This window comes from Vicugna pacos, chromosome 4 (assembly GCF_048564905.1).
Source record: "Vicugna pacos chromosome 4, VicPac4, whole genome shotgun sequence".
Lineage (NCBI taxonomy): Eukaryota > Metazoa > Chordata > Mammalia > Artiodactyla > Camelidae > Vicugna > Vicugna pacos.
The window spans coordinates 37,846,775-37,860,202 of NC_132990.1; the positions used below are offsets into that span (position 1 = coordinate 37,846,775).

The 13,428-nt window shown below is 36.6% G+C and overlaps 1 protein-coding gene across 2 annotated transcripts in view; it reads left to right on the forward strand.

Moving 5' to 3' along the window:
* SMC5 (structural maintenance of chromosomes 5) overlaps nt 1–10,436 on the forward strand; it is an 87,767-nt gene extending 77,331 nt beyond the window's left edge. Inside the window, exons 18-25 of one of the 2 annotated variants that reach the window (XM_031677172.2) lie at nt 1,416–1,541; nt 3,914–3,958; nt 4,399–4,494; nt 4,898–5,002; nt 5,210–5,329; nt 6,523–6,702; nt 6,783–6,878; nt 8,007–10,436. In XM_031677172.2, the coding sequence (XP_031533032.1) occupies nt 1,416–1,541; nt 3,914–3,958; nt 4,399–4,494; nt 4,898–5,002; nt 5,210–5,329; nt 6,523–6,702; nt 6,783–6,878; nt 8,007–8,150 (912 nt within the window). In that variant the 3' untranslated portion in view covers nt 8,151–10,436. The remainder of the gene's footprint in view (nt 1–1,415; nt 1,542–3,913; nt 3,959–4,398; nt 4,495–4,897; nt 5,003–5,209; nt 5,330–6,522; nt 6,703–6,782; nt 6,879–8,006) is intronic. The other variant, XM_031677173.2, reaches the window with a different exon arrangement.
* Nucleotides 10,437–13,428: the final 2,992 nt, after the last annotated feature.

A 13,428-nucleotide genomic window follows, 5' to 3' on the forward strand; every position in this document is an offset into this window, starting at 1 on the left:
GTGTGCATAAAAATTACCTGAGGACCTTGTAATAATACAAATGTCCAGGCTATGGCCTCAGAAATTTTACTTGAGTAGATCTGGCATGTGGCTGGGGCATCAACAGTATTTCACAAATCTTTCCTCTAGCACCTGCCTCCATCCCATTACTTTCTGTGCAGACCAAAGTTTGAGGTTTAATGGAAAGAGCAACCTAGATCTGTTTTCTTTCTCAGGAATCTAATCACCTGCTATTTCCATAACCTTGAGCAAGTTTCTTAATATCTCTGAGCCACATATAAAAAAGGAGATAATACATTTCTTTAAGATGGTAATGAGGATTAGGTTAATTAGCATATAGGATGGTGGTTATCACAATGGTTGCCTACATGATGCCCTCCTCATTACACAGGAAGCTTCTACCTGCTGGCTCTCACTCACCTTATCTGTCTTTTACCTCCTTTCCTCTCCAACCACGTTGATTTCTTATTCCCCGAATATGCAGGCCCTTGAGGCTCTCATGCCTTTCCATTTATAATCACCTATCCTGGGAACACCTTCTGCTGCTCCCTCTTTGATAATTTCTTATTTGTCCTTTAAGATCATTCACTTGTCAGAGCTTCTGTGGCCACTCTCACCTTCCTCCATCCCCTGCCCCAACCACACACATACTCTCTTCTTTACTCTATCCAGTCCTCTCCCACTGAGAGGCATCATGATATAAGAAAAGAGCATAGATGTGAATCCTGACAGTCTCCAACTAAATGTGTGAACTTAGACAATTTAATTTCTTTTTAATGTGCAAAATGGGGATAATAATACTGTACAGTGCTGTGAGAAATCAGGGAATGTGTGTGAAGCACCTTGCACATAAGCTTTCAGTAAATAGTAGCTATTTTGTGATAATAATTTTGTGTATCTTTCTTCTTATTCACCTTTCTATGGTCAATGCATAATAAAATACTGACATTTAATAGATTTTGAGTAATTATTTGGTGAAGGAACCAGTGGGTCCATGAATAAATGATAACTACATGAAAGGCACTTAGAAAACTATCAAACACAATTTAAAGGTTCTACTTGGATTTGAATGCCGAGTTTTCTGGTATGAAGCCTACATACTGTATATATCAGATTTATTATTAGAGTATAAATTATATATAGCTGAAATAAACTGTTTCAGATAAGGGCAATTAAATTTCAGAGCTCTTATGGATTAGAGAAATGACGTTATTAATATCCTGATACACTGTAAAATTTAAGTTCAAATTTAACCTTTACAATAAAATCAATAATGATTTGAGACATGGTTTTCAGATGATTTGCTTATCACAATCAAAATTCAATGTCGTATTTGATATAATGTGATGGTTTGATACATAAGCCCTCTAATACAACAGTAACACAGATTTTCAAAATTTTTTTTCTTGTAATAGCAACATTTCATTGAGCTGGATGAAAGCAGACAGAGGTTATTGCAGAAATGCAAGGAACTTATGAAGAGAGCCAGGCAAGTATGTAACCTGGGTGCAGAGCAGACCGTTCCTCAAGAATATCAGACAGTAAGTATAAGAAGTATATGCTGCAAGTTAACATAGTTAACACAGTATTTTTAAGCGTAAAGTGTGTTAGACATTGATCTGGGCCCTGAAGAACAGGATGTTCCTTAAAAAATAGGGATTCCTCCCTCCCCATTGTTAAACTGAGTACGTACATAAAGTAATTTTGCTCAATGAGTTTTCATCACTGTACTCACTTGGACACAAGTCAGTCTTATTGCTTCATACTAGTGTGACTAAGACTACAGGCACCACCTTGCAAAATTACTAGCACCTTAACATTCATTCTTCCAATAAAAAGATTTCTCTCCAGGCAACCTTTAAGGGTTAGGGTCAAGAGATGGGATGTAGTTTTTCATGGAAACATAGTACTAGTAACTTGTATATAAGAAACAGTAAACAGAGGTGATACTTAGAAAAACAAAGGCAAAGTGAAAATGTTTTCCCAGAAATTAGGGTGTTTATTTAGGGTTCAGTAGGAGCTGAATCTTTATGGCTAGTGTATGTTGTTAAGGAAAGGAGAAAAGAGCCTTTCCTTCTTTCCATTATTGCGTATTTTATATTCTGACATACTGTTCAGCTAGCAAATGCTGCCCTTTTGTCCACGTTCCACCATTATTTCAATAGCTCTGTGACCTAGTGCTTTTTCTTGACAAGCAGGGCTTGTGCCTCACCTACATACGTACTCTGTGAGAACAGTGTCAGAATAAAATGAGAAATTGAATAGAAGATGAATTTTTAAATATCTGGTATTTATATGCTTTTTTGATTCTTAACTTCAAATATTACCTATTTCAGTAGATAAATAATGTTCACTAAAGATATAAATAGAACTAGAAAAAACTTATTTGGATTATAATGTTTATATCCTCAAAAATTTTACTTTATATCAGATCCAGAAACTACAGCGCATGGATCTGTTTGGGTACATAGTAGGAATTTGGTACATAATTGTAAGACAGTTTGAGGGGCTGTTTCTAAAAAGATACTAGAACTTCTTCAGAATACATTGTGTTAAAAATAAGTAAATATTAGTACAATATCTGTTTTTGATAGAAACAAAATTAGAAGATAATTCTTATATTCATTAAAAAATGTATTGGTTACCTGCTACATTTCAGGCATTGAACAAGACAGATATCCTTCCTTCTCTCCTGAAATTTATATTCTACTCTGGAGGGTTGGGAGGACAAACAAATCAAAAAGCAAATAGATAATGTTGGATAGCAAGAGGTACTAAAAAGAAAAGTAAAACAAGGGAAGAGGCTAGAGTGTCAGGGAAGGCTCCTTTGAGAAGATAGTATTTTAGATGAGTCCTGATTGAAGAGAAGAAATCAGTCAAGATTTTAGGAAAAGCATGCCAGGCAGAGAAAACAGCTCGTCCAAAGCACCCGAGGCAGACACATATTTGGCCTGTTTTGGAATAGAAAGAATCTCAGTGGAGCTAAATTTATAGCCCAGGCAGAAAGGAGGGCAGAAGTCAGATCACATAGGGCCTTACAGACCATAGGAGGGATTTGGGCTTTATTTTGAGATAGACTCTACTGGGGAACTTTACTCAGAGTAGTGACAGAGGCAGGACAACTTGAGTTTGTAAAAGAGCGCTCTGACTGTTCTATAGAGATGAAGTGGGGACACAAGTTGGAAGCAAGAAGACTACTTAGAAGGTTGTTTGCTTTGGACCAGGCAAGAGATTATCGTGGCATGAATTAGGGTGGACGCCGTGGAGACAGAGCAGTTTACAGATTTGAGATAGCTTAACGACAGAGTTAGCAAGCCTGCTAATGGAGTTGTGTTAGAGAGTGAGAGCACCTAAACGTTGCCATTTACTGAGATGGGAAAGACTAAAGGACAAATAGGTTTGCTCACATTGGTGAGGAAGGTGGGTGAGCTGAAGATTTCTGTTTCACTCTTAAATGTAAGATGTCTGTTAGTAAAAGTAAAATGATGATACCAAGTAAATATTTGGCACGAGTTCAGAGCTCGCAAAATATACAAAGAACGGAAGGCCTATAAAAGTTGGACTGCTTTCTAAAAGGTTAGAGGGAAAAAGACGTAAGATTAAGATACTAGATTATGCAGTGTGTCAGGATCTTTTTCAGGGTTTCAGGATTCATTTTGTACCTCATGGTACATAAACTTTTGCAGGCTGTGCTGGCAGCACAATGTCCTGCTTGCCTCCCCTCACAGGAAAGTATCTGTCTAATTTGTCTCTGCAGCACGGTCTTAGAAGATCGTACTCTGCTGAAATTCTGCTGTCAAAGTAATTGGATTCTTAGGATGCTTTTGTAGTTCTTCATAAATACAGTATAAAGTTCTAACTTCTTGCTCTCTTTCAATGCCCCACATATTCTGGACCCATTCTACCAATTCAGCAAGTACCCACCATTCCAAATGGACACAACTCCTCACCCCCCATGGTATGCAGTGCTCATTCTTTTTTCCAAGCTCCTGTCTCCCCTCTGCCTTGCTTTTTCCCTAGCCATTTGCTTTAAGGCCCAGAAATGAGTTCTAGGCCTCTGGATTCTCTTACTCTTAGAGTTCCTGTAGCATGAACTGATACTTCCTTTCTCTGAATTCTATAACCTGTATGATATGTAGTGCTTATTTTAATACTCAACATCAGTACATCACCTTAAGGTGTCATTCATTTTTACTGTATACATTTTTAGTGTATACATTGTTTTAAAGTGGAAGCTTTTTGAAGGCATGAAGCCATGTTTGTAATTCCTTTGATTCCTTGTTGTGTGCTAGCATGCTGTTGAACACATAGTAGACACTTAGCAGAATATTTTTAACTAGTTGAATTGAACTGTTTTCACTGTATTATATAATGATGGATAATCTTTTTCTTCTTTAGGCTTTCCAAGATCTTCCAAACACATTGGATGAAATTGATGCCTTATTAACTGAAGAAAGATCAAGAGCTTCCTGCTTCACGGGACTGAATCCTACAGTATGCTTCTTCCCCTACTGCAGCCACCAGCACCCGCCCTCATGCACATGCGTGCACGCGCACACACGCGCTTCCCTCCAGTACTCGCCTCCCACTCTGTACTAGAGCTCTTGGTAATAATAAGCTAGACAGCAGGAACAATGTGCTTTAAATGCCAGATTCTGAATCTATTAGAATTTTAAATAGATTCTTCCTAAGGAACACAGTGTTCTGTGCCTTTTCTTTATAAAAAGAATAGTTGGGCTAACCTGAAACTCTGCAATGTCTGTATTTTCAAGGATAAAAAATGGTTGCATACAGTCAGTGCAACACGATTGGCATTTTCAGTTAATGTTTTGATGCAAGAATTTCTGTAATTTTATCCTTTGGTAGATTTATCGTAAAGATTTTTTTTTCCTGCCAGGTTGTTGAGGAATACACAAAAAGAGAAGAGGAAATAGAACAATTAACTGAGGAACTAAAGATAAAGAAAGTTGAACTGGATAAATATAGGGAAAACATTTCACAGGTAATTATTTAACCTTAATCTTTTTTTTGTCACATGCTTACCATTAGCCGTATGGGAATGAGAACAATGCAAAATGAAGTAATGATGCTTCTAAGAAAGCAGTGGTGTTATGTCCTCATAACTAGATTGATACTGATATTAAGTTTGTTTCATACAATGTAATAACATTTCTTTAAAATTGTGTTTTTATATTGCCTTTGCTTGCAGGTAAAAGAAAGGTGGCTTAATCCTTTAAAAGAGCTGGTAGAAAAAATTAATGAAAAATTCAGCAACTTTTTTAGTTCCATGCAGTGTGCTGGTGAAGTTGATCTCCATACAGAAAATGAGGTAAAATTGCATTTGCAGTGTTTCCTGGCAAGTAATTTTAATTATATGCATATACATGTAAATTATTCATTTACTCTAGAGGTATATCTATAAAAATTTTGCTTGTTAAAAACTGTTCAAAGGAAGGAAAAGTCCATCTATGGGATTCCATCAGGGTCACTTTTTGGGGGAGGGGTGACACTTGAGATTACTAATACCTTACTAATTCCTTTCATGTTCAATCTTTAGTGGTTATTCAGCTGTGATGAGCAAGTGCATTGTTTTATGATTCTACCACCCCCCAAGTTTGAAGAGTCATAAAGTAGCAAACATAACTGAAATACAGTATAATGTCAGTGGTTTCCTTTTGATCAAGAATATAAGAGTTTGCAAAAATAAAAATACTTGGAAATTTGGTACTAATTTCTTGAACTATATGTTCATGTATTGCAGTTGTGGCTAAAAGAAGACTTCCAGTAGAAATGTGTAAAGAGATGAACTGGGATGTGCTTCAAAATAATTGGGAAGGAGTGAGTGAAGTTACAGACGATGATCTTAGTTGGGACTAGTTGATGGTAGATACAGTCAGCCTATTTCAGGGTTCTAATTCTGTGTATGTTGAAATTTTTTAAGAAGTAAATGAAGATTAAAAAAATCCTTTTCCTCCACAGCTCAACGATTTTGCATGTACATTACAGACATAAACATAAAGCAAGCTAGCACCTTTTTCTCCCATTAGGAATTTTGCCCCATGACTCCTTTATATATATATGCTCAGTGTGAGACATAAGGACAGCAAACATTTCACTGTTAAGTTCTAGTAAGACATTAGACCTGCCATGGTGACTGCCATCTACATAGTCTTCGGGCTTGTTAGAAGTAAGGGACGTACTGCAGTAACAAGGCTGATGTGGAATACACTTCCTACATGCCAGACGCTGTGCGAAGTACTTCCAAGTTTCTGTTGTGTAATCCTCACTCATTCTATGAAGCAGGTACATTTTATCAACCCTATTTTATAAATAAACTGAAACAATAAAATATTGAAGAACCAAACTACAAACTTCTGGGGTCTCCAAGGATCTATTGAGATAGAACTAATAATACTACATTTGAAGTTATTTACTGTTGATTTATTCAGTCTAGTTTCTAATAGTAATATGAAATACCAGAAGAAATTCTCACCTTTTATCAACTTCTTAAACGTTTTATAGGAAGACTATGATAAATATGGAATTCGAATTAGAGTCAAATTTCGCAGTAGTACTCAACTGCACGAATTAACTCCTCATCATCAGAGTGGAGGTGAAAGAAGCGTTTCTACCATGTTATACTTGATGGCACTTCAGGAGCTTAACAGATGTCCATTCAGAGTGGTCGATGAAATCAATCAGGTATAGCATATTCTTTTACTTGGGTTTTGCTGTATCTTATAACAGATTTAAATCTAATCATAATTATTGTCATTGTTTAGGGAATGGACCCGATCAATGAACGGAGAGTGTTTGAAATGGTTGTAAATACTGCTTGTAAAGAGAACACATCTCAGTACTTCTTTATTACACCAAAGGTAGGTAATAAGTAACCTAAAACTACTCATGTACACAGAAGTCCCCTGTGGCTAAATCACATAGCAGATTTTGGCCTCATATGTAAATATGAGCAGGAACACTCCCATAAAAGGAACTAAAAAGATTACAGTAATATTTATATTACTAAAGGGGACAAGTTACAGTGACATAGTTAATCAGAAACCTCATTATCAGAGGAAGAAACGTAGGAGGCATAACATTATGTTCTAGAACCGAGATTTCCTCCCTGCTTTTGGCAGGGAGACGTTCCTCTTTTAGCACAAAAGATGACAGGCAAATACAAACCCCAGCACTGGTCCTCCTCATTTCCCCAGAAAGCCCTATCGTTGTGTATTCTGTCCTTTTTTCACCAGAGGAAGTCCTTAGTACTCTAACATCTTCTACCCTAGCATCTTCTACCCACACATTAACTTTGATAAAAACAGAATTATAGAGAATTTTCTGTAAGCTAGAACCATTACAGTGGGAAATTTTCTTACGTCTTGTGCTGTGTGTCAACTATAAAACTGATGTACAGCACTCAGATATATGTATTAATGCCATCAGATTTTTTCCCCTTTTAGAACCAAGTGTTCATGAAGTATTTTGTTGGAGAGCCCAACTTAAATTTAAGTTTTTATTGTATAATCTGTCTTTTTTTTCCCAGCAGATGCTCTATGGAATAGTCAGATCTGTTAATACCCTGTTGTTTACCAAACATGTTGGCCTATAAACCAAACCTCCCTGTTACACACTTTTCAGGCTACCAATCTATTACAGTGCCTGTTTCAGAAGTTGCTTGAGAAGTGTTTGTGGATAAGAGTGAAGGTATCCTAGGAAAGTTCTGGAGGACACACTTCTCTAAGGTCAGCCTAGAAAATTGGATGATCCCATTTGGCCTGTGATTATAGAGGGCTCCCAAGGGATGCTGATGGTTCCTTAGGCCAGGCTCCAGGTGTGCTCATTCAGGTAAGGATCACAGTCTGGCAGGGTGCACACTGAGGTGTTTGAGAACTTTAAGAGCTTCACTAATATTACAAATAAAACACCTGACTGTACACACGTGAGATTGGAAGATTGGGCTTCTTGATGTATAGCACTGCATGCATTTGTTTTAACACTTACAGCTCCTACAGAATCTTCCCTATTCTGACAAGATGACAGTGTTGTTTGTCTACAATGGTCCTCATATGCTGGAACCAAACCGGTGGAACTTAAAGGCTTTCCAGAGACGGCGGCGCCGTATCACGTTCACTCAGCCTTCTCAATAAAAGTGAAGGGTGAGAACTTTGGGATTTTCCTCTTAAACCCGTTTATAAGTATGGCTCAACTGAATAAAAGTTAGGAGACTTCTTGAGACTAAAAGATTGGTTCTTTTTAGAAACCAGCTGTTAGATACAAATGGGTTGCTGAATGGAGACCAGAACAGTGTCTTTCTGTGGAACATCATCTGGTGGTGGACACTCAGTCCTCTTCAGTTTTTGTTGAACTTGCGTCCTTAGCCCTCTGACCATGAGTCATTGGTGCCCCCCTCTTTTTTTTTTTTTTTTAAGTATTTGCTACTCAAATCAAAGGTACAGTGGAAGGGGTTATCAATTAGAAGAATTAGAAGAAGTTTAGTCGACACAGTAACCCTGAGCTTTAACTGCAGAGTAACTTTAACTACTTTTAGAGCCTAAAGATTACTCTTACGGTGTAAGTCATAGTTTTCTCCCAGTGTTATATTTAATTTAAAAAATTTGATGTGAAAATGTCTAGACTGATGTATAGTAATAATTTATGACAAATCTATTCATTTCTTCCTATTAAAAATTTCTTTATCTCCACTAGGAAATGGAATTTTATGGGTTTTTAAAAAACATTTTATGAAACTTGATGCTATAATTGTACTGGTATCTCAAAGGGAAAAAAAGTACTGGGGTTCAAAAACGGTAGCAAGACTTCTTTGAAATGCCACAAGGTGGCCACTAGATGATGCAGAATGCAACCAAAAGATTGACAGAATAAAATCAAGTGACAAGGGTTTTTTAAAGAGTAAGTCTGTAAAGTGTGGGTGGTGTTTTTGTTGTTGTTGTTGTTGTTGTTGTTTTAATTTAAAGTCAATTGTATTTTACATCTTAAATTTCTAAAGCATTTTTGTAATTATTTTTAGTAAGATTTTTCTTAAGATTTCATATACTGGTTTCTACAATTTATATTTGAAAATTCCTCAGTGTTATGTAAAGAGTGAGGGAAAGCATTGATTTGTTTAAAACTATAATGTTTCTAAAGCCTGAGCTTATAGGTCCTTCCTTACAGTGTTGATCCTACCTATTATTTTAGAAAATCTAGTTTAAATTGTTTTCTTTCAGCATGAAGGAATTAGATGAGAAAATCATTTGTTTATCTCTGAGTAATCCTAATTACCAGTGCCAAAACAAATTCTGTTCTTTTAAATCTTGTGAAATAATGGACTAGACCAAGGACGTATCTTTGAACAATGGATTTGATCTGTGCCAATAATGACAAGATTATTTTTCTGACTTGGTAGTTAACTAAATTGAAGAATTGCATTCAGTTTGAGTTTTGTATATTCTTAAATAGCCACTGAAATTTATATTCTTGTTAAGTTGAAAAATAATGAACCATAGGTTTATGTCCTCTCACTTGGACATTCTCTTTAAAAAGCTATTTTCTCTTTATAAAAATTTTAAAAGAAAGAGCCTTCCCCTCTTAAACTAAGTCTAATGCATGTACTATGAAAATTTTAAAATAACACTTCTACTAGTGTGAACAACTCATGTAAACACTGAAAAACTTGGTAACATTATTAGCAAATGGATGTTGTTACCAAATGATTTTGTTGTTTTCCACCAGGATATCTTTACTGATATGTGCTTGGTGTAGTTTGTTTATTGTCCAAGTTAGTGCCAGCCATCTTACTTCTGAAAATGAGTATCAATGTGAAAAAGAAGCTTGAAGATCAGGCGTGGCGTGTTTGAAAAAATAAAAAGGTCAATTACATTTCAGTTTACATATGCTAACAATTATTCCATACCTTGTTTATAAGTATTTGTCTTTCTTCACTGGAGAAGAATTCGGTTTTACACTGAATGTTGAGCTGTGAAGGATAAATTATGTATTAACATACTAATTAAAAGAATAGTAAGTCTAGCACATTAGTCCCAGCCACTTAAAACTTCACATATTTTCTGAAAAAGTTGATTTTAATTACATACAAACTGTTAAAACTTAAGGTAACAGTCTGATTTCATGAATAAAGTATTTAAAACTCTAAGGTTTTCAAATATTGCAAGTGTTTTTAATGACAAAATCTTCATTGATTTGCCTAAGGAGAGAATCTCTATTAAAAGGTTTTTAACATTAAAAGGAAGGATTTCTTGCTGCTTTCTGTCTTTTAGACGTGTGCTTATTTTCTTTGCAGTATGAATCTTTAGTACATAAAAAAATGTAATTTTGTCCTGCTGTTGTATGTCTGCGTGTGTGTGTGTGTATAATTGAAAAAACACCTGTGGGAAATGCTACTTTGTTGGTAATAAAACCATATTTTCATATTCTTTTGGTGTATGTTATTTTAAATGAGAACTGTATTTATATACTTTGAACCTTTGTAAGAGTCATTTTGGTTTTCAAATTTGGTGAGAAGTCTGTTGAATGCCTGCCATTTATAGAATAGTATTTGGCAGTCCATGTTCAAAAGGATAGGAAATTCAGTCCCTTGTCTACCTGCAAGGAAATTACAGTCTAAATGAAACAATAATTACATAAGAAAGGTTTACACCATCTAAAGAAACCAGTTACGAGGCAAGTATAAGTATTTTTAGGTTGAAACCCTAGATTTGCTTAAAAAAAAATTTCAAGTAGCCAGTTTTGTCTTATCTCTCACATTAAACTATCTGAAGGATCTTTTCAAAACATATTTTTGAGTTATGCAGACTTTGTCATTTGCTTGAAGACAAGTTACCTCCCTGTGTGTGTGAATTGGGTATTCTCTTCATTTCACCACTAATAGGCCCTTTGTAATTTCTTCTCGTCATATTTTTTTCTCCAGGTTTACTGAAATCTCATTATTTTGTGTCATGGAATGTGTACTATGTTTTTTTAAACCTCAAGGTCTGAGATTTCTAAGTATAGTTACTGTAGAGATTTTTATCATATTTTATTGGTAGTGTCAGTTGTTCAAAGTATGTAGAGATCTGTAGGCTCTGAGTGATCCTTGAGCCGTACAGACAGAATTATTTTAATACATCTTGTTATAGTCATGGAATCTGAGTATTAGCCAGGTGTGCTACCCTAAAGATGCTCACACCAGTCCATCTCAGTACTTCATAGCCAGGCTATATATTTTGGAAAGCTTGTAATTAGTACAGTTTGCACATTTAGGAGATCTGACTATTCACAATTTGGGCTTATTTTTTATTCCCAGGAAAAGCTGGATGTAGGATTTTTGTTGTTGTTGTTAACTGTTTTTAAATGTTGAGCTGTAACTACTCAGTCACTGCTCCAAAATAAGTTATTAGTGATTGGCTGGAAGGTTTGGGTATTTTCTTTTTTTTAAGCTAGTGTTGTTTAAAAAAAGAAAGCAAGTCTACTCTCCTTGGCTTCAAGAACTGTGCTTAAGAGGACTTGGTGAAGCCAAGAGCAGCCTAAGAACAGCTCTGGGTCCGTGGGTCATGGCTTCATCTGAGAGGCTGGAGCATGGGTTGGCTATTTTCAGGCAGGCTGGAGATGTATGGAAGATGTCCTTCGTTGTCTTTCTGACCGCCCTTCAGTTGGTAGACGTTCCTTTCGTTTTGAAGTGAAATGCCTCTCGGGCAGGCCCACCTGCTCTCTTGGCACTGAGGTCCGTGTGTTTAGAGTGGAGGCTGAGGGGAGAGCGGTGCCAGTGGGTCGCACAGTCTGTCCTGCCAGTATTCAGTTAAGGAGCATGCTGAAACAAACATTCCACTGTGAGGAGAGATTGGGACAAGCTTCCAATGAATGTTATGATAGAATGATAAACTTTAAGTTCTTTTCATATATTTAAAATCTGAATTTCATCCCAGTGATCTCTGACACGTTCATTCTATATCTTCAAATATTTGATTGTTAGATATTGGAAAGGAGCTTCCAAATGGCTTCGGTCATCCTCTTCTGTTCAGTCATAAATCACGAGAAGGCATCATTTGAGTGCCTAAGGCTAGCACTGATAAGCCTAAATAAGTTATTCTGTAAACCAGATGCTGTAATAATTTGTTTGTAAGCTACATGTACTTTTGAAATGTTTTCATGTATATCATACACAACCCCACAGGGCATATACCTCAAAGATACTGTAGGTTCTGTTCCAGACCCCTGCAAAAAAGTGAGTTAAAAGGTTTTTTCCCCAGTGCATATAAAGTTATGTGTACACTATACTGTAGTCAATATATTAAATGTGCAATATAATATTATCTTTAAAATGTACATACCTTAATTTTAAAATACTTTATTACTAAAAAGTGCTAACTATCCCATTTGGGCCTTCAGTGACTCAGTCTTTTTGCTGGTGGAACATCTTACTTGGATGTTGACGGCTGCTGACCAATCAGAGAGGTAGCTGCTGAAGGCTGGAGTGGCTTTGGCAGTTTCTTTACATGACAGTGAAGTCTGCCACCTCAATTACAAAATTTCGTAGGTAATAAGACCTGAAAGTCAGGATGACCCATGGGCTGCAGAACAGGGGTTGTGGTTAACAGGCACAAAGACATTAACCTCAGCGTACATCACCATCGGAACTACTGGGTGACAAGGTGCCATGCAATGAGCAGTAATACTATTTTGAAAGTTTTGTTTGTTTGTTTTTTGAGTAGTATTGCTCCAGACTTCTAAAATACTCAGTAAACATGTTGTAAACAGATGTGTTGTCATCTAGGCTTTGTTATTAATAGAGCACAGGCAGAGTAGGTTTGGCATAGTTCTTAAGGGCCCTAGGATTTTCAGAATGGTCTGTGAGCACTGGCTTCAACATCAGGTCATCAGCTGCATTAGCCCCTAACAGAGGCAGCCTGTCCTTCGAAGCTCTGAAGCCAGGCACTGACTGCTCTCTAGCTATGAAAATCCTGGATGGTTGCTTCTTTCAATGAAAGGCTGTTTTGTGTACACTGAAAAATCTGCTGTTCAGTGTAGCCACCTTCATTAATGATCGCAAGCTTGATCTGCTGGATAACCTGCTGCAGCTTCTACACCAGGACTTGCTGCTTCACTTTGTACTTTGATGTTAGGGAGATGGCTTCTTCCTTAAACTTCATGAACCAACCTCTGCTAGCTTCAAATTTTTCTTTTCCAGCTTCCTCACCTCTTTCAGCCTTCACAGAATTTAAGAGAGCTAGATTAGGCTCTGGCTTCTGGGAATGTTGTGGCTGGTTTGATTTTCTATCCAGACCACTAAGACTTTCCCCATGTCAGCAATAAGGCTGTTTTCCTTTCTTGTCATTCGTGTATTCACTGGAGTAGCACTTTTAGGTTCCTTTAAGAACCTTTCCTTTGCATTCACAGCTTAGCTCTTTTGTGCCAGAGGCCTAACTTTCA